The sequence below is a fragment of the Poecile atricapillus genome, chromosome 8 (assembly GCF_030490865.1).
Source record: "Poecile atricapillus isolate bPoeAtr1 chromosome 8, bPoeAtr1.hap1, whole genome shotgun sequence".
NCBI lineage: Eukaryota > Metazoa > Chordata > Aves > Passeriformes > Paridae > Poecile > Poecile atricapillus.
Window position 1 is genome coordinate 12,467,718 of NC_081256.1, and position 26,482 is coordinate 12,494,199.

At 39.2% G+C, this 26,482-nt stretch overlaps 1 protein-coding gene across 1 annotated transcript; it reads left to right on the plus strand.

The window, feature by feature from the left end:
• Positions 1-1,221: 1,221 nt before the first annotated feature.
• On the plus strand, positions 1,222-26,245 carry ATP1B3 (ATPase Na+/K+ transporting subunit beta 3). The gene is made up of 7 exons (XM_058844425.1): positions 1,222-1,513; positions 8,972-9,100; positions 13,281-13,388; positions 14,884-15,071; positions 15,783-15,833; positions 20,576-20,662; positions 23,938-26,245. Exons 1-7 carry the CDS (start codon positions 1,405-1,407, stop codon positions 24,106-24,108), a joined length of 843 nt encoding a protein of 280 aa, XP_058700408.1. The 5' UTR covers positions 1,222-1,404; the 3' UTR covers positions 24,109-26,245.
• Positions 26,246-26,482: the final 237 nt, after the last annotated feature.

The window sequence follows — 26,482 nt, forward strand, 5'->3', positions numbered from 1 at the left end:
TAGGTACATTTTGCTGACATGTTATTCCCTAACAGTGTAGGATACCTCTCTGAATAAACTGGGAAAAATAATTCAGCTATGCAGATGTTAAAATGGAATGACAGTCAGTCTTTTGCTTGGTGACATTTAGAAGAAAAATAAAAATCAAGATGGTTTATTTTTGGCCTGAAATTGAATCTATTAGCTGAGCAGTGTGGCATGGAGTAATTGGTGATACATTATTTTCTGCTATTCTACAGCAGATAGAATGATTTAGATGGCGTAATGTAACAGACTACTGGAATCAGATATTCAAGAGGCAGATAGGTTTATTCTATTTTATACTTTACATTTACTGCTTTCTAGTAATACTGCAATCATTGTAGATTTAAACTAACCATGCTGATAAATATGTATTTCCTCATAAGATGTCTCTTAAATTGTTTCTCTTACATTTTTAAGATGTAGTCTGGTGTAGCTTTTTCCCTCGGGTTTGGTCTCACTATTTTTAAGAACTGCTTTGATGTAGGAGTTCTCCTGTCACACTTGAGTTTTGCAAGATCCCCAGATAATGCCATTATTGACACTGGCTGAGACCTCTGTGAAGGACAACACATTGGAGCTGACCCTCAGGCTGGGAGTGCGCGGGGGCTGCCGCTTGTACTGGGGCAAGAGAATTCCAGCTCTTGATCCGTGCCCGAGAGTCAATGGAGGCTGCTCCTGTGCTGCCGGCCGGGGGATGGGGAAGGGGTTGTGTGTGGTCTTACTCGGACCTTCAGGAGCGTGACAGCATGGGAGCTTTGCAGCCCTCATGCTCCAGGAGTCACCTTACCAACAGCCCTTCTGCAGCATCAGACACGTTCGTGTTCCGTCACCCCGTGTTTCAGGGTGGTGCAGGATCACGGGGAGTGCCGCGATGGGGGTAACACTTGAGATCCTTTCCGTCCCCTGGCACTTCTCTAAGATGGTTGTGCATCAGGACCCGCCTCGCCGTGCAGCATCCCCGCCGCTGCAGCGGCCGGGCCCATAGCGGGGTCACAGGTGCCCGGAGCCGGGCTGGGAGGGCCCCAGCGGGCTCGGGGAGCGGCGGCCGGGCCCTTGGGGCCGCGCGGGCCCCGCGCTCTGCCCGGCTCGGCTCCGCCAGGCCCGCCCCGCAGCCGGGCGGCGCTGGCCGGCAGGGGGCGCGCGCGGCGAGCGGGGCTCGCGTGTGGGCGGAGCGCGGCGGGGCCCGCCCGGCGCGGGGGCGCGAAGAGGGAAGGAGGGCGGGATTGGGGAAGGTCCCGGCGTGCCCGGCCCCCGCCCGCTCTCCCGCCGGGCGCCGCGGCCGCAGTTACTTAGCGGCTGGGAGCGGGCGCTGGCTGCGGCTTTCTTTGCCGGGGAGGCTCTGCCGCCGGAGTGCGCGACGCGGCCGCTCCTCGCCTCACCATGTCTAAGGATACGAAGAAGCCCTTCCGCCAGAGCATGGCCGAGTGGCGGCAGTTCATCTACAACCCCAACAGCGGCGAGTTCCTGGGGCGCACGGCGAAGAGCTGGGGTAAGGGCTGCCGCGGGGGCAAGGGCGGGGCGAGGCGCCGGCGAAGCCGAGGGGCGGCGGGGAACGGGGCCGAGCACGAGAGGTGGAGGGGGGGGGGGGCGCGGGGGCGGGATGCGGGAGGCCCCCCGCGGGGATGAGGGGACGGGCTGGAGGGCCCCCCGCGGGGCTGAGGGGACGGGATGCGGGAGGGTCCCCGCGGGGATGCGGGGGCGGCGCACAGGTGAGGCGGCCCGAGCGGCCGCGGCGGCGCACGCGCCCCGGTGTCCGTTACAAGCGCTGGTCTAAAAATAGCTCGGTCCGTGACAGCGGGGGTGGGGGTCGGGGGGAAGGGGGAGTTCCCGGGGCGCGTCCCGAGCTGACTCAGCGCCCGCCTCGCAGCCGGTGCGGGCGCGTGGGCTCCTCTCCCGCCCGCTCTGCCGGCGGCGCCCCGGGGGCCGCCGCGGTGCGGCCGTGACGGGCTTCCGCCGCGAGGTGCGGGGCGGCCCCGCCCGCGGCATCGTCCGCACCGCCCGCAGCCTGCGCGTGCCGGGGCAGCTCCCCCGCTCCAGCCGTGCCCCACGCCCCCCCCCGCGCTCCAGCGGCGCACGGAATCCAGAATGAATGAGCGCGAATTGCCTTTGTACTTGGAGCCGCAGGTCGGGGAGAGACAGTAAAGGAAAATCCCCAACCCCCCCCCCCCCCCCCCCAAAAGTTCACGAGCCCCAATTCCAGAAAGTGATCGTTGTGTGTGGTTGTGCGTCATGGTGCTAAATTTGTTCCAGCGTAGGGCTTCTGGGCCTTTTATTTTCTTAAGGAAGCTTTAAATGAGGGCTCTCCAGTAAAGCCTGTGAAGGCAGCGTTTGTTTTCCTATTTTCAGGTAGTCATCCTATTGCTTTCTTCTGAGGTGGAAAGCATGTTATCGTAATCTGGTTGCTTCCAATAAAAATATTTGGGTTTTCCGAGTGTGTTTTCTCATATTAAGCGGTTGTACAAATGCTTAATATTAGGATGTTTCTTCAGCCCTCATGGGACATATTTACTGACTTCAGAAAATGCTGCGTCTCCTCCCAAAACTTGGATGTAGTTGGGATACGTAATAGTTGTGCTTACAAAACCAACAAGACTCTCAGCGTGGTGTTAAGGAACAGGCCAATACATCCTTGGCCTTGACACGATCTCAATGAATATTGATGTTGAAATAGCGAGGAGGAGCTTTAAGCGTACTGTGCATTGGGATGTGCTTTCTCTGCCGTGCCAGTGTCTCCTGTCTGTCAGGAGAGGGCCCGAGCTCTGACAGGAGTTCCCCTCCATTCAGATGGAAATAAGAGCTTGCAGCTACTCTGCCAGTTGAATAGCAAAGGATAGGAAATTTCCACTATGCTGTTGTCTAGTGATCTTTCTGTACAGGCAGGTTTCCTCAAGTGCGTGGGCTGGGTGTGTGGATTGCAGAAGTCTGGCTGTGTCATGAGGCTGAGCAGCACAGACTGTAGATATGTTAGAAATAGCTTGCAAGTTTTTCTGTTTTAAAAAAAAAGGTGAGGATGAAACCATCTTCTCTGTTTAAACCTATCTAGTAGGATATCGCTTAGGATGTTCCTAGTCCATGTTAGATCAAGGCCAGTAGATAACATTTGAAGTTGAGATGACTTAGTTGGTAACACAGTTTCTACAGCTACTTGAGAAAGTATCTATAGACAGTTTGCATAATTCTACTTTGTGTAGGAAAGTCAAATAATTTTACTTCATTAAGAAGTTTTATTTAATAGTTTAGGTGATTGGCATGTGGTTACTACTATATACCATTTTCTCAGCCTGGACATTAGGAGGTGAATGTTCAGTAACACCATATTTTCAGTGTATTTTTTGATCAATATTGGTTTGTTTTGGCATTCCATGATTAACATACTATGCTTATTTAGTTTAATTATAATCTGTCTGTTTAGGGGCTTGGTGTGTGGCTTTCTGTTTGGTTCTACATTTTAATGGCAGGACACTAATTAGGCTCTGTTGGTACAGGAGAATATGCAGGGTTTGGTCTCCTGCTCTTGCAGTAGGGGTGTGAGCTTAGAGCTCTCTCACCGACTACTGTTCCTTTTCTGTTGCTCGTCTCTGGACTGAAAGGCGAGGACATAGGGGAGGAGAGCTCTGCTTGCCAGTCTGCTGGGTTGTCATGTCTCCAGGAGCAGCACGATGAGAATTCAGCTGGCTCTGGTTCTTCTGTGCGTGTTTCTCTTGTCTCAAGACAGCTTCCTCACAGAAATAAGACAGGAGCAGTAGAGAAACCGTTAAGTAATTATTCACAGTATGTGCATGTTTTGGCCTAGTCTGACACAGTCCTGGGGGTTTATGTAAATGCTAAGTGCAAGGCAGTGACTCTCTGTGAATCCCAATGCTGTGACATTGGAGTACTCCTCTATCTGCCATTTCCATGTCAGGATTTGTGAAAAGATCAAACACAAGTGGTTCCTGTACTCATTTGTCATGTAATAGACGTTGCATTTTAAGAGTTTGATAAAGAATTGGTTTTTAAAACTTGGTGAAAACTCTATAATATGTCTTCTCCTATGGGAAAAAAAAATGGAAACTTTCACCTTATTTTTTTGCAGACTTGAGGGGTACTTCAGTTTGAATCTTTCACAAGTTGATATCCAAACCTACACACATTCCCCACCCCCCCAACTTCTTATATTTTTAATTATTCAGCATAACCATTTGTTGTATGAAAAGAGACAGAAAATACTGGGAGAAACTGTTGACTTGAGGCTGTGCTGTTCTCAGCAGCTAGTCCTCCACCTGATAGAAGACGTGATGGGAATGAGGGTGGGTCTGGCTAACCCAGCGTTTAATCAGGTAGAGCAGAGAAAGGAGGTTTCAACAGTCTGCTGGGTGGGACCTTCCTGCAAGTAGAAGGAAGATCAGAATCTGTCTCTGCTTGTAAACACTCTGCAAGGTGCTGTGTCTGCCTAGGGTTAGCAAGAATGGAGTGAGGTCATCGTAAACGTCTTGTAGTGAGATGCTCACTACGTACTCGGATGTGTTTACTGTCTTACAAGATTGTTAACTCCTTTTGCATAAGGTTACAGAAAAATAATTTGTGCCAAAAAAGAAGGGCAGTATAGACTGTAGCAATACTTCATCTCTGGTCACACTAGATGTCATGTCAAATGTATAAAGTCTTTTTGTAAAGCTGGTTGTGTCAGGGTATTTGAGGTAGAGGTAGCATTGCCTTGAAGTATATAGAAATTCAGACCTACTGAATTTTCTTTTGAATGCTTAGTTGTATCCTTTGGTGCACAGACATGTGTTTGTAATTACAAACAAGCAAGAACTCCACCAACAAGACCCAACACCTTATTTTTCGGAAAGCTTTCCACCATGTTAATGGAAACATGCTCTTGTTGGCCGCCAGAATGAAGGATCCAGCTTTGCTTCTTTTTTTGTCTTCACTGAATTGATGATTGGAATTCAGTGAAGAAAAAAAAGATGCTGTCAGAGTTTTAACTGCTTTTCTGACCTGGTTATTCACTCTTCTTTGTTGGTGTTTTGAGCAGGGATTTATTGTCATTTAGCTTTCTTCATGAGTACTGTAATATTAAATATTCTGGCATCACTGTCTGCCATTGCAGTAGTAGAATATTTTATTTTCGTTGGCTCAGATTGCTTTGAAAAAGCACGTCTTGCTTTGTCTTGTTACAGATACCAGTATACTCTTGTAGTACACTAAGTGTATTTTGGAGGGAGGGGGGTGTTCTAAATGCTTAATCATTGCATCAGACCCTGGCTTTTGTGATTCTTCGCAAGTGTTGCACTTTACAGTTTTTATTGTCTCCTGAGGTGTAGCCATGTTCTCTGTGGAGCCATGACTTATTGTGACATAAAATATAACATACTTATGGGCTGAGTTATATTTCTTCCAAGTCTTTCTCTTCCTCCCTCTGCTGTTGCCCAGATCTAGAAAACAGTAATTCTTGAGTGTCCAAGAAATAAGATTGAAACATGATTAGTGATTATTTCATGTGTGTAGTTTTGTTAGATTAAAGGAAACCATCTGCAGGTGGACTAAAACTCCTTGATGTTCCTGGAACTGGTAGTAGTCAGTAGGAACATCAATTGAGTGTTGAAATCCCATTTGTTAAAGATGCTCAAGGACAATCATGCAGGTGATAGGATCAGTGCAGCATGAAATCCAACAAACCACAAAAACAGAACTTAATATTTGTTGTTGCAGGTAATATTGAATAGTTGCCACCCTGTTTGTGGGAGTGTTTATATTGATTCCTGTATGTATCTAACTATGCATTACATATGGTAGATTTGCCAGTCTGATTTATGGCAGAGTCACTTGCTTTTCATTGCTTTTGCCATGTGAAGTTTGGAAAGCTTGTTTTCCATGGAAATAATGGCCATGTATGTAATATCTTGCATTCACCAGAGTCAGAAATTCTAATTTTCACAGTGGAGAAGTGTTTTGATTCCTGCAAATGAATTCCAATGAATGACAGTATCAACATGTTGGTTCAGAAATTGAAGATTTCTGGATTTGACTTGTTTGTCAATGTGGTTAGGATACAAAGAAGTGCTTTTGGTACTGCGAAGCCCTACAGAAAGAAAAGCAAACCAAAACAGATAGGTAAATTGTAATTTAGAATTTTGTTTTTGAGGTTTTTTGTGTTATTGTTTTGGCATACAAGATGTTTTGCAACAATTGAATTTGGTTGCATGTTAGATGTGGAAGCTGTACTTTGTTTGGAGAAAATATGGAGGATAGCTTTTCACTGTTGCTTGGGTACATCTTGTTTCCTGACAAGAAATACGCTGTTATGTGAAGTTATTTTGGCAGAGTTTCTTGACAGGTTATGGCTTGCTCACTGTGATTAGCTAAGGATAATTAGTACTAATGGGCTCACAAAGAGCAGCTTACTCAGTTTGGGGCTGTCGGAAGTTGCAGAGGGGATTTTTGTTATTTGTTTTTTCCCTCTTTTTAATGTGGCAAAGTAGTGTAAATGGGTCAGTTTAGTGGTCAGCATTCTGCAGTGCATTTACAAGCTGTATTAAAATAAAGATTAAAAATAATCTGTGCATGAGCACGCATGCGCTTTGCTGGGCTGGGGGAGTCTGGTGGAGCTTCAGGGCTGTGAATAGAAACAGTTTTTCCAGCCGTGTTCCTGCTGCATATCCCTGGAGATTGGGCTGCTGCTGGGAGGGAGAGGGGCTGGGGAAGGTGCTGTTGTCACTGCAGTCTCTACCACGGAGTGGGGATCACTGTTACCCCTGTCCTGGTGCTCCCTCCAGGCCCTGAGGGGTCCCCAACTCTGCCCTGCTGCTCCCTTGCTGGGGAAGGGGTCCTGGCCCCGCTGGAGTGAGGGGCTGTGCAGATGGGTGGGGCACCAATGACCCATGGCGGCAGCTGCTCTTCAGGGTCAGCTCCGAGGCCAGGAATGCAGGTGATGTTGTACTTCAGGCCCAAAGCAGGATTCTTCTTAGGGCCATGTCTGCTTAGAACTGCACACCATGGTGCTCTGATTGCCCACGTTATGCTTATCAGTTTTTTCTTTTTCCAATGAAGTTTGGCGTATTCTTTTAGAAATTAAAATATGTGTGTATTCTGAAATAATTTCCCTGATTTTCTTGCTTTTACTCTACTTGCCACGGTAGCTGCTTGTCTTGTCTTACATGTCAAGTTCTTCTGTTCCATTGGTACTTTCTGATGAATGTCTTGGTCACTTGATGGAAAGTGTACTTTCTAGACAGTTCAATGAAAGTATCCAGTAGTTGATGAAATTGTATGGATCAAAATGAGAGCTGACCTGAGATTTTGTAAGGGAGCTTTTTTGTTTGGTTGCTTTTGTAATATCCAGAAACATATTGGATGTATTACAGATGAAACTTTTGTAATGGGTTTTGTTGCCTAGAATTTCTACTGTTTGTTTTTATGTTCTTACTTTAGCAGCTAAATAGTTTCTAAATAACCTTAGAAATCATTCACAATAGATGCCCAGCTGTCTTGTTCATTACAGAGTAATCTTGTTTTTGTGTTTACATACTTTGCTACTTCTGATTGTTGTGTGGAATCTTACATCTTGGTGATTTCAAATGTATTTTAAATACCTGATCATTGTCAAGTTATTGCAGATTTCCATCTCAACATGTGAGATGGAAAACTAAAACCAAACCAAAAATCCTTTGACATTCTGCTGGTTGCTGTTGAGAGCTTTACTTGCAGTAAAGAATTTGGAAACCACGTCATTATTTTAATAGATGTACACAGAATTCTTTTGGGAGAAGTAAAATGGGTACTTGGATTTTTAGCAGTCATGGGTTTCTGGGGACCATACTGCACTAGAGACTATTTCAGTGCAAAATGCAAGCATAATTTCTGGGACAGGAGCCAGGGCTTAGGCTTGCTTCTGTCATCTTCCATTGGACAGTGCATAGCACTGGGGTACAGCTGTGTTTGCTTTTGCTCTTTTCCTTTTCTGTGAAAGGTTAAAAAGTTCTGCACTTGATTCTCTCATGTAATCAAGTGTCAGTGGTAAGATGTTGCATAATGGCTTTGAAGTGCTTTTCTTCATACCCAGGTTATATCTCTGGCTTCTGATAGCACCCTTACAGCTAGAATATCCAATAAAAAATTGAATTTGTGTCAACATTTGGTTTTGTTTTTGAATTAGAACGGTTTTAAAGATGGCTCTCAGTCCAAGCATTCAGTGCCTTCACTACTTTTAATAGCTCCCATACTTTTTGACAAAGTCTCTGTATGTGTCCTTAAGCCTTAAAACAGAATCCCACACATTTTTTTACGTTGGTATTGAATTAATGAAACAAGTTGAAGCTGGTCATATCTGTTCATTTGGTGAATTCAGTGGGCTTGCTGGGTCCCCAGGGTAGGTTGGTAAAGCAGGTGTGTGTGTTAGGCTGGATAAATCTGAAGAGAAGGCTTGGTTTATTTTCAAAAACAAATGGCAGAAAGTATTTTCACATTGAGAAGTATCTTGTAACAGGATGTGTGCAGGATTGCTGTGTGTGGAGTCCCCTCAAACATCAGCTATGTTATTAAAGCACCAATTGCTTCTTCCCTGGTCTGGATCCAGTGTAATAATTTTATCTTTTCCCTCAGTTCTTTCATCTTCCCAACAACCAGATGCAAAGCTAAAATTCCAGTAAACAAATGGCAGTTTATTTTTCTTCTAATGCACTGCTTAGTCAGTTTTGCCAGTTGTCCTACATAGCCCAAAGAGTGTTTTTTAATGCTTCTCTCTTAAAGATAGACATGCCAAAACGCCCTATGAGCTCTAAGAATCAGAAAGTATTAAGAAAACCTCTTTGTATACATTATTGTGCACTGTGGGTTACATATGTATGCTAGAGGTGTATTTATGACTACAAACATTGTATTGCTAATTCCCCATTTTTGATTTTCAAAATAGGTAATGGAATTAGATGAAACAAAAATAGTAATTTTTGCTTTTTCTTTACAGGATTGATCTTGCTATTCTATCTGGTATTCTATGGCTTCCTAGCAGCACTCTTCACATTCACAATGTGGGTTATGCTTCAGACACTGAGCAGTGATATACCGAAATACCGTGACCGGATTTCTAGTCCAGGTAACACTGTATTTATTTTTTCATACACCTCTGTCTGGTTTAACAACTGAGATTCATTTGAGACCTTTTTTGAAGTACGAACTACTTATGGGAAATCGTGGTCATTATTCAGTTACTTGCAGGTTGCAAAGGTAAAACTTGGTGTGAGGCAGGTTATATATGTTTATAGCATAAATTCAGGCAGTAGTTTTTTGTGTGTATGTACTAACGTTTGCTGTTTTATCTTCTAAGTTCCTGTTAGTTGAATTTGTCAAGTAGACCACAATTTTTCCTGCAGATCCACAGCGTGCTGATGTAGAAGTGGGTTTATAATTTAATCACTTTGCTTTAAAGATACTTTAAACCAGTTCTCTTGCATCAGGTGGAAGGCCACCTTGATTAGTGTTTGATACTTTGCAGAAGGTACCAGAAGGCTGTACTGTGGGTGTGATCTGCTCAAGAGCATGTAAGGACTGTGGGATAGAGGCCTTTGCAGAGTTTTTGTTACAATATTAGGTAGCTTCCAGCTGACGTGGAATGTCTGTGGACTTCAGGGATTGTAGACCTGATACATAGGGATCCACTAGAGAAAGGGTTGTGTTTTATGATGAAGCTAAGTCTGTGTAACACATAGCTGCTGCTGAAAGTGGTCTCTTGCTTCCTTTGTGTACTGCCCACCTGTCTCACTTCTGGCTGCTTCAGGGAACTGTATGGTAAAAAAACCAGCCCTATTCAAATAAAAATGAGTAATAAGGTGGGTTAATATCTTCCCCAATATAATAATATATTTGTTTTTTAAAACAAATTTTAAAATACTTCTTCCTTTTGTTGAATGCAAAGCTCTTAAAATTGAACATCATGTTGCAGCTGTAACCACATTTAGGATGGTACAGTGATCTGTGTGAGCAAATTGCAATTGGGCCTGTGTGATAAATGTCTCTGGATTCTGAACAGAATTTGTTTTGGTGTAGTGTTCTGGCTTCTCTAACAAGTGTCATATTGTGAGGGATTTTGAGGATTTGTGCTGTTTTTTTCAAGGTTAAAATGGGACTAGATGCTGGAAAGAATAGGAAAAAAAAAGAGAGAATTAAAATAAATGAGGGAAAAAAAGGTGGTTTAGTTGACCATTTCTCTCCATGTCTGTTGTGGAAGTCAGAAGCACTTTAGCGGATGGAGCTGTGGGTAGCTGTGGCTTTATGCTGGTCTTGAGTGACATTTTTTCTCTCATATAGTTCAGGGTATTAATTTTCCTTGGCTTTGAAATAAGTCATAAAGGATGTTTGTTTTTAAAAGTATGTATTCCATGATTAGTTTTTAACTGAAGAATTCCTGTAAAATTTCTGAATTATATATCTTTATTAACCATGTCTTTAGTAACCCATACATTAAAGTTAATCAAATTGCTTGTTTCTGTTTCAGTGTTTCTCCTTAACTCTGTCGTTTTTCATTTGCAGTGAGACATGTCATGTTCCTGGCTGTAAACTTAAATTCTTTAAAAAAAACTAAAATCTACAAACAAAACCTGGATGCCGTAGGTCAAAGGTTCTGCTCTTACGTTAAACATACTTGGAAATCTCACAGTTGATTTATTTTATAATTGATATCTGACTTGCTTTGTACACTGGGCTAAAATAGTATAAATCATATCCAGATGATTTTAAAACCTTTTTTGTGAAATCTGTCCTGCAGTTCTAAAATAATTAATCTCTTTTACAATCCTAGATGTGATCCTATGCTGAGGCTGTTAATTCTGTTCCTCTAGAAGAGCTCAAATCCTGCATCTCTCACAGTCTGTGCATCAGTCCTTCAAATAGCTTTTTCTGTACAATTTATACCATAGTTTTTAGACAGAATGTAATTCACTGGAAGTGGAGCAGTCCCTTCTTTGTAGGATGTTTCTGACATTCCCCTGAAGCAGTAAATCTCTTCAAATTATTTTTTCATTCATTGATGACTAGTTTAGTTATTTTGTCATATTCCTTTTGAAAAATATCATTTAAGTCCTTAATTTACATTATAGTTCTGTAGATAATAATCTCTTATCCACTAAAGGCGTGTGTAAAACCCCTTCAGTGATTTTTTCAGCCCTGCTACTAATTGCCTTTTATTTTGTTGAATTCCAGTTCAGTGTGAAGGCCAGAAAATTACTGTGATGGTGCAAAGTAGTCTGCAGTCAAAATAGTGTTTGTAGTTCTATATGGCCTGTCAGTCATTAAGGCCGCTACTTATGGCTTCCATGGAAATAATTTAACTGCTGTTATTGCAAAAAAAGAGGATTTATGATTTATTTGGAATCCTGTAAGAGACCTAGAATAAAAATCATTAAATTGTATCTGTTTTTTTTTAAAAAACTGAAAGATATTTGTCGGTGATAAATTTCTAGTACAGATGTTTATTATTTGCAAGTTTTGAGTATTTGTAAATAATTTCTGCCTTTGGATGCAAAGCTTGGCCATTTCTGTATGTAAATCCTCAATAGATCTGGGCTGCTGAACTACACTATTGATATGCTTTACAAAACCTTACTGTGATGGTTGACTGCAGTAACCTAACTTTATCTTCCCATTGCAGTCTTACTTTCTTAAATGTTTATTATTTTATAAACAAGGCCTGGTGGTGGGTTTGTTTTGTTGGGGTTTTTTTTGGGGTTTTTTTGTTTGTTTGTTTTTTTGGGTTTTTTTTTTTTTGTTTGATTGTTTGTTTTGTGAGATTTTTATTTTCTGCCTTAAATTGAATTCATTTGAGAATCTAGTTTTAATTGGTTTTCCCAGAGGACAGGAAAACTACATGGCATCCTAAGATAATGCAATCAATTGCTGTGTAAGTGCAGCTTCTTTCTTTATGTCAAATTTGACTTTGATCAAACAATTTTAATATTCTAATTTAGAAGAAAATTAATCTGATAAAGTATAGGTTGGGTTTTGGATTTTTTTGTGTTTTGTTTTGTTTTTCTTTCATGCAACTGCAATGTCCGCTCTCAGCTGTACTTGAAGATAGATGTATGGACACTCACCTGTTAATCACAGCCATAGGGTTTTTATCTGTGCTAATTATTTACAGTAAATAAGAGTTACTTTAACGGAATAAGACAATCAGTTATATACCCTTTTTTGAACTGATTTAATCTCTGCTGCAAAATCAGGTGGTGTAGTGCTATTTCATCTGCTTCAGAAGCTGTGGTGAGTAATAGAAGCATCAGGTACCTGTGTAAGTGACAGCTCCTGGTGGCACAGGCTGGGTGTATCAGTGTGCCTTTTGCTTTCATCTGCTCCAGAGAAATCCCTCAGATTGAGCTCTGCAGCTTTCTGGGCCATATGCTGGGAAGCAGGGGCAGTTCAGCTCTTGAGAGGGCCATGCTTATGTTACTGTGTGTGTGCCTTGTCCACCCTTCAGCTGAGGCTGGATTCAGCCTTTGGTGACCCATGTACCTCCTGCAGCTCTGGCTCCTGGCCGTGGGTGGTTCCTGCCCCAGAGCTCCCAGCCAGCCCCAAAGGGAGCTGGAGCTCCCCCAGGGGACTCGGATGCTGTGGGGCACGAGGCAGCACCCGAGCATTGGCGGTTCCCAGCCTGGCTGAGCCGTGCCCCTGGGGCTGTGTAAAGTGTCTTGTATTCCCCATGGAACAGGTGGCACCTAAACATTGTTTGAGGAGGTGGAGGAGAAGACTGAAAACTAACTTGGCTTGTCTGTTTTGATTGGGGTAACTTTCAAGCCACCTTTATGCATAATCAAATTTTTAAAAATAGTTTTTCTGCATTTCTATGAGAATAATACAATCATACGTTCACTCTGTATTGCCTAAAGCTTTGAACTATTGCTTGAAGTGAAGGTTTTCTGGGTGTGCTTTTGGGTATTTTTTCAATTATTTTTTAAACTTAATTTGCTCTGTGTGGAAAGTGGATCAATAAAAATCTTTGATTGAAAGTGATTAAACTGCTGATTTTGCTTTTCCTAATCACTTGGGTTTGGTTTGTGAATTGCAGTTATACATTGGGTTGGATTTAAATGTTAATTAATGTAATGCTGATTTTGATTACTGGCTTCAAACATGAAGTACCTTCCAATACTCTGAAATATAGGGGTAATATTAATGCTTCTTTACAGATGGTAGACATTTTCCAATTATGGATATTTGAATAGGGGTTAGAGTGGCGAAGGAAAGATAAGTTGCTTAGTTCCTAACTTGAACTTTTTCTTTTTAAGGACTTATGATTTCACCAAAGCCAGACACTGCATTGGAATTTTACTTTAACAGGAGTGACAGCCAGTCATATTCAGAATATGTTACTACACTTCAAAACTTCCTTGAATGTGAGTTACTTACAATTACCCAAGCAATTTAGGAGTCTTAATCTTGAGTACATTATTTCATTTTTTGCTTGTAGTTACTAATTGCTAATGGAGATCAGTGCAAATTCAGGATTACCGTAGGTATGTGTGTTATAAAGGTCTATATGTTAAGAAAAAGGTGAGTATAATGCCTATATTGGACAGGGAGCCTGAGCATGAGGAATAGTGCAGTACATAATGGAGAGTTTTGGGTGATGTGGTTATTTAAATACTGTAAGATGTAGAAATGTCATATGCCAAAAGAATTCAATTTAAAATTACATAGGTCTTGTATTTGGAGACAAAGTTTATCAAGACTTACCTGGTTAGTCTTAATCAAAATGGTTGGTAACTGAGTGAGAATGCTTTAATCTGAAGAACTTGAGTGTCTGTTTGAAAAATGGGGCACACAAAGATGAAATTAATTTAAATTTATTGATTTTTCACTCTGATACACAGTATCTACACACAGAAATATTAAAACACTGAATTTAGAACGTGGAGAAAAGATAACACAGAACAAGTCTGAGGAATGGCAAAATTACTGGTTTGTCATTATTTTACGTACGTGCCTATATGTACACTTATTCTAATAATATGGAAATCAGTTGAAAATATTAATAAGTTTAACCCCTCAGAAGTTGTAAGTCAGAATGAAGAAGGTACTGTGAAATCTCACCTGTGTGCATGAGTTGCTTTGTTAGTTACAACTGTACTTAAATTTCTCCATTTTCCTAGTTTTGGTGCCTAAAAGCTTCTATAAGTAGGCTTTTCTTTCAGAGCTCTGCCAAGGGTTCCTGGGAGGAATGCTGCATTTCATGATCGCCTGCCTCTCCTGCAGTTCTGTGGGTCTTGCATCAAGGATGAACTTTGCCTTTCTCCATTTTACCTTATTAGCTGGGAGCTGGGGTGTAAGGGATGAGAAGAAACCACAAAGTATCTTAAATGGGTGTAGTTTAACATTTGTGACAGTGTGGTCTGTGCACTTCAGAAACACAAGAAAGTGAGAGACAAATTGAGATGTTAGTATAATACATACTACCTGATGTAAATGTAGAGGCAATTTAATATTATATAAATACGTGTGAGTTTTCCTGTGTATTTTTGAAAGAAACAAGTGCAAAGGGAAAACCGGTTGAGTTTCCAGGTGAAAACTTGGCTATTTGTATTTTAATACATTATTGGATTAGAATATGTTGTTAGTTTATATACAGAAATTAATGAAATTGTGATTATTGTTACAATTTAAAAAGCAGGAAAGCATTCTTCAGTAATATTCTTTATCTTTCAAGCATACTGCTACTTGTCTGTAGGCTGAAAAAGTGCTTAAGATGGATCTAAGAGACAGCACTCTGAAAATACTTCTATGAGAAAACTATTAAGGCAGTAACACAATCATTATTTATATAGGCATCTGCAGGTTTTGGCTACTTATATGCTTTATACCATTGATTAACAAGCTGTTTTTGATTCACAGCATATAATGATTCGAAGCAGTCCCAAAACATAGAATGTACCCCGGGAAAGATCTTTGATCAAAGTGATGCTGCTGTTAAAAAGGCTTGTCGATTTAATATCTCTGATCTTGGACAGTGCTCTGGGAAGGAAGATGCAAATTTTGGCTATTCTAAAGGAACTCCCTGTGTGCTTGTGAAAATGAATAGAGTAAGTGCCTACTTATTTTTCAGTTCTTAGTACAAGTGCTCCCAACTACTGCTGTATGAAAAAACTACTGTGGAAAGGACTGAAATATGTGTTTGGTTTGCTACTCAAGATATTTGCATTTCTTGAACAGTGCAATTTACTGAAACACTGAGCAATTTCAGAGTAGTATGAGGTGACCTTTTTGAGCATTCTAATACAATACAAAGTACTGGCTTTGACTACTTACATCAAAATATCTGAATCCTGTTTTAAGAAGTATATTGTTCTTTGCTCTTAATTACTGTTCTGTGAAACAGATTATAGACCACTCTGCAAAGTAAAGTGTTTTACTTCATGTCTGTGTTCCAGAGCTCTAACTAGAATGTTATGCATTCTGTAACTCTTAAACTATGAAAGGTGGGGAATACTTTACAAAATATTTGACTTTTCAGTGATGTTACCTGTTACTTGAATTGCTAACTGGCTTGAGTCATTAAAATCACATGCTAAATGTAAAATAAGAGAACAGTACTTTCTGTGACTACTGTAACTGTTTTGAGTTAACCTGAGTAAACTATTTAATTTAAAAATACTTTAATTCTTAGTCCTAGTTTAAAATTGTGTTCACATAAAAATGACACTGGATAGATATATTGCCTGTATGAATATTTATTGAGGGAAAAGTTCAAAGGGGCAAAAAGTCTGTAAATATTTTAACTTTGTCTCCTTTAGGTAATTGGATTAAAGCCTGAAGGAGAGCCGCATATACAGTGTACCCCTAAGGTCAGTTCAGAATGTAAGAAATAAGTGTGGTGTTTATTTTCCTTGTGATTACGATGAACAATGAAGTAGTTTATTTCACTCTTCCCTTCTTCATAGAGATTTTGCACTTTTGTTTGTTTTTCATCTTACTGTATGTCTAATTTAGTTTTAGTGTTTTTAATTTCTTCAGTGTACTTATAGAAATGTTTTCTGATTGTTCTTTCATCCTTATGTGTTTGAACTATCTGACTTGGTTTAGAGTTGAGGAAGATGCATACATGTATATTTGTGGTCTTGTTTATTTATTTATTTATTGTGAGTTATATTTTGTTTTCCCATTTCATAACCTCTATTTTTATTTTTTTCTCCATGCTGCAAGTGCACCTTAGACAATTTTATAAATGATGGGTAAGACAACTGTGTGTGGAAACTAATGTTACCGCTCAAGTAAAAGTTGCCTTCAAACCAAGTATAAACTACTTATAATAACAGCTAATCTTTGCATATTTGTCATGTACCAATGGATTTACTCAGAATGTTTTATTGCAATTATCATAATAATAATTACTTTGACTTATGGGTGTTTTTCCTAGACTGCTTGGGGAGCAGTGAAAGCGTTGGTAAGTTTGTAGCTTGAGCAAGAGGCAGAGTCCTGGCTTTTAGCTTCTGGTGACTGATAAAAGTATGGGCTGGGAAATATCAGCAGTGGATAAGACAGACACTTTTAAGGGTTTCTGCCTTCATCCTAGGTACCTGTGATAGGCACAGATTTTAATACTTGATTTTTGAGGGGGTCTTTGAAAGTTTTGATGTCTCTATTACAGTCCATTGCAAGTAAAAGTGATTCCTCCTCTTACTTGAGACTGATTCCTTTGCTTCCATTCACAAACCTCACATTGTTCTCTTGAATAGAATAAAACAATTGAGCTCCTTTTGCTTCTACTAGTACTCTTTTTTTTCTTTGACTTGTCTAATTCATAATTTTTTTTGCAATGTGATATCCCAGACTGGACAGAAGTTTTCCTCTAGCTGAGGTATTGTTAATTGACAGCATTTCTCCGTTTGTGATCACATCAAAAGCAAGGTGAATTTGCTGTTTGTAATACACTAGTCTTTATTTTAAATGTTTTACAATTTAAATAATTATTCTGGCTATTTCCCAGTCTGTATTTGTAGATGTGATTTCTCAAAGTTCACAACTTTGAATTTCATTGGGCTATTTTTGGCCCCTCCTCTTATTTTTTTGTGATCATTTTAAAGGGATCAAGTTCTCTGAAGTGTTTTGCACTACTTAGCTTGGTGCCATCAATGAATAAACTTGGATTTGCATCTCAAGTCCTTATTGAAACATGAAATAGGATCCAGAACAGTCACTTTCATTTCCACCAGAAATTCCTTGTGATGTGTTGAGAACTTCAGGTGATTCATAAAATATTGATGGCAATCCTATCTTATGATTGTATTTTTCAACTATTTTCTGTGGATGCTCTATGAGAAAATAGTAAAAACTATACTAAGCAGATGGTACTTTTTCTTACCCTTTGGGATATATAAAAATTTATTTTGTGTTGTTTTCTTGCATCCTCTTTCTATAAGTATGAAGTTCTGCTACCATATCCACTTAAAATTTTTGTGATTTACACAAATGTGATGGTTTTGAATTTTAAAATTACTAATCTTATTAGTTCTTTAGTGACTTCAAGGGAAATATTTGTCAGGCTTTGCTACTTTGAATGGATTTATTTTATCTTTATTAGCCTATTCTCACCCTAGTTCATGATAATTCACTTGCTTAGGAAAGCTTAAGTGCCAGTTGGAATTCATCCTTTTTTCAGATTTACTGTTCGCTGATTTTTATTTTCCTTTCATCTCTGTCTTTAAATATTTCTTACAGTTAAGAGTCACAGAGTGGAAGAGGTTGGAAGGGACCACAGTGCTCATCTGGTCCCACCTCCCTGCTCAAGCAGGGTCATCCTAGAGCCCATGGCACAGAGTTGTGTCCAGACAGTTCTGGAGTATTTCCAGTGAGGGGGATTCCACACCCACTCTGGGCAATCTATTCCAGTGCATAGCAAAAAGGTTCTTCCTCCTACTCAGATGGAACTTCTGTGCATCAATCCTACATATATTGAGAGCAATTTGGAGAAGTGTCTACCTCGACTTTCCACACCATCTGACTTTTGAATTGTATTTTTGCTTTTACAGGTCTCTCAAATACAAAATTAGGTTAATAGCTTCTGTCTGCACATCCTGCCAGTCTTGGCCACCTAAAACATCATTTTAAGTTTTTCAATTCATGTTCTTCAGGCATTCTCCTGTGAGGTGATGCTTTATTCTCCCTGCACATTTTTTAAATGGAAAAATTTTAGATAGATGGGTGATTTCAGAGTCAGCACACTTATAGCTGAGGATGCTTCCCCCTCTGCCCTCATGTAGTTGAGGCTGTCATCACTGCAATTTCTGTAGATGAGGGAAGTGTGTGTTTGCAGTGGCAGACACTCATTACAGCTGGTTCTTCCTCCTACACCCTGTAGGAACTAACCTGCTGCAGTCTTGAGAATCTCCACAATGAGAAACAAACCAACAAAAGATTCTGTCTCTTAAGAAGTTTGAAGATCGGCGTTTTAGGTCTTTAGGTTGGGGCCAGAGTTGTGCAGTTTCACATGTGCTAGAACATCTTGAAGCAGTATTTCAAGTTAAGACAACCTTTAGTGAAAATTGGTAAATTTGATGGGGTTTTTTTTGTTTTTAACTAGAGAAAAGAAAAAAACCTTAATTCCAAAATACATATTTTTCTGCTTTTCATTGACTATCTTGACTTTAAGTATCACTTCCTAGTTGACAAGAATGAAGAATGGCTGTATGAGATAAAAATGCTCTTTGTCTTAATTTCTTCTTCTCAAGTGATTATAGACCATTCCTGCCCAAATTCTTTCCTTGGGTCTTTGTATATTATTTCAGCATCTGGTAAATTCTTCTTTCTAAACTGCAGTCTTAATTAAGATCCAGTTAGTGGGGTGGAAGTCTGTCCAGATAAGTTGTCCAGTTTTTAGATTTGCTGGCTGTCGAGCAGCTCTTTGTGGAAACTAAATAAGTAGAAAAAGTGACACTCACTAAGGGACTGATTCTTGAAGTTCTTGAGCAAATGCAGCTAGTTTAGGTGGTCTTTGGTTTGCTTTTATTTAATTGTGTAGGGATATTAATTAGAATTGCTTATTCAAGAAGATCTGTACCCCGCGAGCAGTTGCAGTAGATAGGCAGCTGCATGTCTCAGAGCCTCCCTGCTATTGCACTGATAGCCTAATGCGTATATTTAGTGTATAGTGATGACTGCATGCATGCCTTGTATTCAGCTGCTCCAGAAAGCACTACTCCTATTTACTTTGCCTATGTTATTCCGTATGCTGATTGTTTAATCATTATTTCAGCAACATATTTTAAAAGTGAATATTTTCAGCTGCATGATCTTTAAGTAATATACAGAATAATGGCAAAAATCAACATATTCCTGCTCAGTAGTTATATATGCAAGCTTAAGGTCTGAAATACTTAATAAATGCATATTAATGATTGCAATAATTTAGACTACAAAGAATGAGAATGTGGCCAGATCCTAAAAAAATACTGTATTGTTCTTTTGAGGAGGTGAAAATAAGGTAAACTTGAGTTGTGGCTCGTTCTTAAATATGTTTTGATTTTACTGCAGTTGTCTTCTGAACTTCGTAGGGTATCTGTTTAAAATTACAGCTGTTGTATATGGTAATAGGCAATGAAACTTGTTAATACACTGTGAACTTGTGAATTACATGGAACAAGCAGTGATGTTCTGAACTTATATTTAGCATTTTGGAGGGGATGTTTTAGTGACATTTCTCTTGGTTATGGCAATATACTTCATTTGTTACAGAAAGACACATTAGATGTGGGCTTTTCTAGTGGTTTGAACTTGAAGCAGTTTGATATTCTGCCAGGATATGCAGTCTTGAAGAATGTTATATATAGGGAGAGGTGTTTGTGTATTGCTATACTGATAGCCTGTATCTGGAGAGCTCAATCATACATACATATTTTATATATTTTATGGATTGAGTAACTCCTTAGTCAGAAATTAGACAGCAGCTTTTTCGGTAGCTGCTTCTTATTCCAGGATTTGGGGTTGCAGTGGCCATTTGAGTGATACGGCCTGCATCTGTATACATTGTTCCTCTCAGGTGGTGATGTAACTCCAGCAACATCACCATTTTAACCATTTGGGTTTCTTCTTATCTGGCCTATATTTGAAGGATAGAGGGCACCTAATGTTAGGAATGACACTGTTGCAGTGAGGTGTCTGTGGTTCTCTGTGAAGGCTTGAGAGGCTTAAAAACCTGACTTTAAACAGAACATGGTTCACCTAAATACACAGACTTGTTTGGGGATACTTGGGATTTTAATTATATATGGGGGGATTGGATTGTTAAATTACTCAGTACAATGAACATACTCTTCCCCCTTCCCCATTTCTTTGACACCTAAGTATGAAGGCAAGCTGTCTTTGACTTGATTGCTAAGTTTAGTACTGCTAATCCTTACTGCAGCAAATGTGTGCAGCATGTGACTGTTTGCCAAGAGAAATCTGGTTTGAGTTATTCTGTGAGTTTGTAAGTCAGTTGCTCTTTTTTAGGTATCTTGCACTTTTATCATTAGGTGATCATTTTAATTTTGTGTTCATTTTCATGTAAGCAAATGTTAACTTCTACTTCTGTTGCTGTCTGCAATTACAGGAAGAAGGTGTGGTTAACATAAATTATTTTCCTCCTAATGGTGCGATGGACTTGATGTACTTCCCCTATTATGGGAAAAGCTTGCATGTAAGTATCCCTTAATGGTGGTCTTCACTTTCAATGTTTAGTTTCTGTGCGCGTTTACAGTTGCTAGTAGCAGATTAATTCTGAAGTTGGAACCTTGTAATGAGGTACTGCTAAGGAATATTGCAGATGTAGACGTTGCACAGCACTCAGTGAGGCTGGAGACATGCTTTGACAGACATGAACAAACTGGGCATTGTCCTAATGGAGGAGTGGCTGTACACAGCAGTCTTGAGAGTGGCTGCTCTTTTTTGCTCATTGAAATCTTTCGGAGTCTTTTTGAATGCAGGGAAAGGCAGGAGAAGTAAACTGGGTCTTCATATTACAATGCACTTTCTAACAGTTAATCCTTGGCGTTCCAGTATAGGATATTAAGTTTATAAGTCCTTATGGTGTTGTTAATTATATTTCTTTGTGGCTCTGCATGTTATGTTTCCTGTTTGCCCCATTTTATGAGGAAGGACTTCAAGGTAGTAGATAGGTCTGGGGTTTTTTTTAATTACTGTTGTTAAAACCCCAAACTCACTACTTTATGAACAAAGAATATATACAAGTAAAACTCCAGTCTTTCAATCTCCAGTCTTTCAAAACTTGAATTTAGTTAATTTTTATTTTTTTGCATCAACTTGTTATCACTTTATGCAGAAAATCTGTACCTTCTATAAAATAGAAAATTATATTGCCTGTTACTGTTATTTAGTCTAATAAACATTGTTCACCATTGATGATAAAGGTACTTTTTACAAATCTATTAGATCCATAGTGTATCATGGTAGGTAGTTGTAATTTCACTAAAGTGATTTTTGTATTAAATTACTCCTTTGTCAGTTAATTTTCCAGTGTACTTTATACTTGCAGAAGTTCCATAACCTTTTTTATCCTCCCATGGCTTTTATTACTGAGGAAGGAGTTTGTTTTTCTTCAACATTTGATTTCACGTTACTTCTGGGTAGTTCTGTATTTTCCATTTTGTTGCCGTGTTGTGAATTGGTACCCCATCTGTTCACTAAAGCATGCAAATTAAAGAGAGATTGCCTGTGCTGCCAACAGCTGGAGTCAGTACAGACTCTCCCTTTCTTGGAATGAAAGAATAGGGAGAGCACTGCTTCCCTAAGAAATGCAAAATACAGCATCTGTGGACTTTGACATGTCAAGACCCAGTTTGTACCAAGGATGGGATGAAGAACTTTACTAACAAAATTCCCATCTTGCTGCTGTGCTGATGGAAAATGAAAGATTATGAAAAGATGCTAATGAAGATAAACAGAACACAGTGCTATTCCTTGCTTGAATTAGGTGACTTAGAAAAAAACTTGGTTATTATTATTCTCACCCCCCACCCCCCCAGTTTTTGGTTCATTGTCCTTTCAAGTTCATTTTGTCATGTGGAACAGGGGCTATGGTTTTAGGATTTCTCACTTTTGTGAGGCCTAATTCTCTTAACATTAGCATAGTGAGAAAAAGAACAGGCAGTAAAGAAGAGTTGTGAGAAGTTTGAGTATTTGACTACGTCTCAAGGGGTCTGATTGATTTCTTGGCTATGTAACAGAATTTTTAAATTATATCAGTGTGGAACTGTTAAATTACTTTATTATGTAAAGGAGTTAAGAAGCTTTGAATAAACTTGCTTCTCCTATTCAGGTAGGAGCCAGAAAAGTACAGAAAAGTAATATCTTACAATTTTGTGGTCCAGGATGGTTCTTTGTCTTTTGCTGCTTAATACAATGGGCACAACTCTAACCTTGGAGAATGTTCCCCTTTTTAGATGATCTGACATGGTTAATGAGGATACTACCTGTCTTCCCTCTTTCTCCTCCAGATTTTATTCTGAGTAAAAGTCCATTCTGATATAATCTCTTTTCAAAACATCATAGAAATTTGTGTGCCCCTTTGGAAAAACCTTGAGGGTGAGAGGACTTCTCTCCCTGAGGAAACATGAGGATTTTAGTTACAATTTTCAGAAAACTCAAAGTGTGGTATCACAATGGAAAGTTTTGAGGGAACCTTGCCTAGCTGCATCTCATCCCTCCCAGACTGAAGTTTATGGGAGCACATGAAAATTTCACATCTAGAACCACTATCCAATGAAAGCAGCTACTTCGATCTACTTCATCTTAGTGCTTCATATTAAAGATTTTAGCATATCTACTTCCATGTAATCATCCTTTTGTACATGAGACTTTGAATATTCTCTAGTGTGTTCTTTGGTAGAGAAGATAGCTTAAAACCAACAGAAATGTGTTAGAGTCTTTCAAGTTAATGAGGAAGGAAAAAGTCTTAACACAAAATTTTGTTCAATTAAAATTTAAGGTTTATACTTACATAATACTGTAGTGTTATATTTAGTCCAGAGATTTACATGAATTTTTACCTGGTAAAGAATTTAGCTTAATCAGCAGTCAGCAGTACTGACCCAAAAGTATTAATAAATTATGGAAATGCTTCATGAACATGGCATAAAATACTGCCTTAACAGTGTATAATAAGCTCTTTATTATATTAAAATAAAATATAATACAATAATATAATTTATTATTTATAATATAGGCACTTTACATGAGAATGCAAGTTGTTCTTACTGAATTGGATGTAGGTACAATATTGTGTTGACAAAAGAAAGGAATTGATTCTACTCTCAATTTTTTAGTACTCACCAATTGATATTGTTCCACTGAAAATGACTGACCTGGAGGGAGACTGTCAGGATGTTCAAGGAAAGGTTTCTGTGTGAAGTTATTAAACAGATAACACCTTTCAGGATGGTTTGTTGCTGAGCAAGTAAATGGGATAGGGGAGAAGGGCAGCTGGTTTATTTTATTATTTTATTATTATTTTTTGTTGAGTCATGCTTTTGAAAAAAACAAAACACTTTAAACCCTGCTAGAAAAGTTGCATTCTGTAGCAGGTTAGCCACACCCTGCCAAACCAAACCCAAAACATGCAGAAGAGTCAATAGAACAAGTTGGAAAACACGAATTTCTGAGGTTCTTTCATTGAAGGTTTCTAGAAGAATTGGACCTAATAAAATAGAAAGGGGTAAAGTAATATGCTTCTTGATGGCACTGTCTGTGACTCAAATTATGCTGAATATCCTAGTTAAGAAATAGTATGAAGAATGTGTTTCTAACCTGGGAAAATGAAGTTTGAATCAGATTGGACTTTGAAAAGTTCGGTTCTTAATTAGCTTTTTTCCTAACTGTTCTGATGGATTAAATGTTAATTTAATGCTAACTCATTCTTGGTCTCTCAAATATTTTCCCCATCTTTCTGTTTACTAGGCTCACTATTTGCAGCCTCTAGTGGCTGTTCAACTAGCAATTACCCCCAACGGTACCAAAGAAGAAATAGCAATTGAGTGTAAGATCCTGGGCTCACCTAATTTAAAAAATCAAGATGACCGTGACAAGTTTCTGGGACGAATTGCCTTCAAAGTTCTGATGTCTGAATAGCTGGAGTAAACACTCTCCACAAAGTAAATGTTGTGTTGTCTGTTTTGGATCAGCTGGACATGCCATTCTAGGATATGAGACCACCTTGAAGAATGTTAAGGTGGTTTATGGCGTTCAGGGTAGCATAATAATATGCTTCCAAATTGTATGTTTAAATTCCCTTAAAATAAATGCCTATCCTGCTTTTTGCCTGCCCCGTTGGAACAGTGTACAGACTATAGTTATGTCATAGGGACCTGTAAATAGCTGTTTTCAAACACATAATAATGGTGACCTTTGTCCTGCTCAAAAATGTGGTTTTATCCTCCAAGTGAGTGTCTCAAGCTTAATGTGCTGTGCTCTGTAAATATTGTATTGATTTAACACTGGTTTAACTGTCATATCTCAATGCTGACACAGTTAGAGGGTTAAATAATAAATGGTACCTGATTGACATAGTGATTTCTTTGTAAGAGTAAACACCTCCAACAGAAATCGTGTGTATGGGAGTGGGTGGGTCAGTGGATGGATGGCTGTGTGGAGATGCCTTAAATTGTAGACTGGGTGGCGTGGGAGAACTGAAGTGGATTTTAAGAGTTGTTATGGATATCTGAAAGTAAGTGCTCAACTAGTACTTTCTTGTGCTTGTCACTGTGCAAGTATTGTGTACATGTAATACTTGGTATAGAGTTTGGTGTTCTAGCTGAGGAATTGAACCTTTCTTTGTGTTGTTAATTGCTTGTAATATGTGGAGCACAAATAAAATCTATACAATATTTTGAAACTTTTTAGTTCAGAAATATCAATAGAAAACAATTTAAATAGTTTAGGATCCTGGTAACAGTTGTACAACAGAGCTGCTTGAAAGAAGTGGCCTCACTATTGTGGGAATAGGCTTTGATTTTCCAATTAAAAAATTTCTGGAAGAACCTCTGTTTAAGAAAAAAAAGGAAAAAGAAAGGATTGTCTTGATTAAACATTCTTGTTTAATTTATATATCTGTTTTGTCGCATCATTTTACCATCTCACGTTTTCATCTGCTCTTTCATCTTGGACTTTCTGTGTATTTCATCATCATCCATTAAGAAAATTGGTGTCATCAACTGCTTTATAGAAATAAATACCCTGTTGACTTGGGGTTAATTACTTGTGGTGTAACTTAAAGTGCAGCTGCTAAAAGACTACAACCAGCCTGGTTTACTTGTGACTGCTGCTCACTTTGAGCCAGGCTGAGCCGTGCTGTTGGGCTGACTTGGGCAGTTGAGCTGACATGCAATTTATATTACTCTTCCCCAAGGTTTTTGTGTCTTTCGGTCTTGGGGGGATGGTCTTGAGCACGTGGTTCGCATTCTGATATCTTCCCAATATTAAAGACCACAGCAAATCTGCATTTGTGTAAATACCTGTATGTTGTGCTAGTTAGGCCCAAATTTGTTACTTAACAACTTTTATACCTAATTATAACAGTGGTTTTTAATATTTTATTTAAACAAATTAAATGAAGGATTTCTAAAATTCAAGATCCAATCTTAATGCCCTGCTTTAAGTTTGGTGCCAGTCTAAGCCACATTAGTGAAAAACTTTTAACAGCTGTGCAAGCCTACACTGATGCACAGTTGGAGGAAGCTGCTCTTAATGGGACTTGAACAGTGTCTTAAACCTCATTAAAATAGATTTATATCGATCTGATACCATTCAGCATGCTTTTTGTTGTCTACAAAAGAAAGTTGTTGTTCCTACAATATGCAATGAATATTTTTGTAATAATGGCATGCATTAATACTGAATGAGATGTTCTTTCAAAATATTCCATTACTAATGTTTTAAATGATGCACTTTTAGAGCTGGGATACCTGGCTTCTTGAAGATATGACTAATTGCTTCTCCGTGTATTAATACTGCCTGGAAGTATTTTAATAGTTGTGAGGGACCTTAAGTGTAGATGTTGCATCTGACAATGAAAAGGACTAGCTTCATGTAAAAACTCTCACATTTGTGTTCACTTAGGAATGGTAAGAAGTTCTGGAGAAACACTCAGTTTTCAAATGAGCTTGTTTTTTGCAACAGTTTCTCTTTTGACTTGTCTATAGACAAAGCATGAAACTTTTCACCAGCACTTTTCAGACAGGTAAAACTCAATAAACTCCTGTTCTCCCTAGATGCTGTACAAGTGTTGTTTTGTTGTTTGTTTGGTTTTTTTTTAAATTTAAACATGTAAGGATTATTGGGGTGCAAGGGTGGGGAGGAGAGAGGAAAAAACAGCTTTTGGAAGGGTTCAGCTATCAAATATGTAAAATGTATGTGGGTAGTAAGTCTAGTGTTAAGCTATTTAATTAAACTGAAGTATTTATAATTTTTATTTCTGTGTCTTGAGTAGATAAAGGATATAGCAATT

What these genes read in the sequence shown, in the direction of transcription:
- ATP1B3 (XM_058844425.1), top strand. Translation starts at nt 1,405, where the DNA reads ATGTCTAAGGATACGAAGAAGCCCTTCCGCCAGAGCATGGCCGAGTGG. An exon ending in TGACCGGATTTCTAGTCCAG is followed by an intron (nt 9,101 to 13,280) that starts GTAACACTGTAT and finishes TTTCTTTTTAAG; the next exon opens with GACTTATGATTTCACCAAAG. An exon ending in TGCTTGTGAAAATGAATAGA is followed by an intron (nt 15,072 to 15,782) that starts GTAAGTGCCTAC and finishes TGTCTCCTTTAG; the next exon opens with GTAATTGGATTAAAGCCTGA.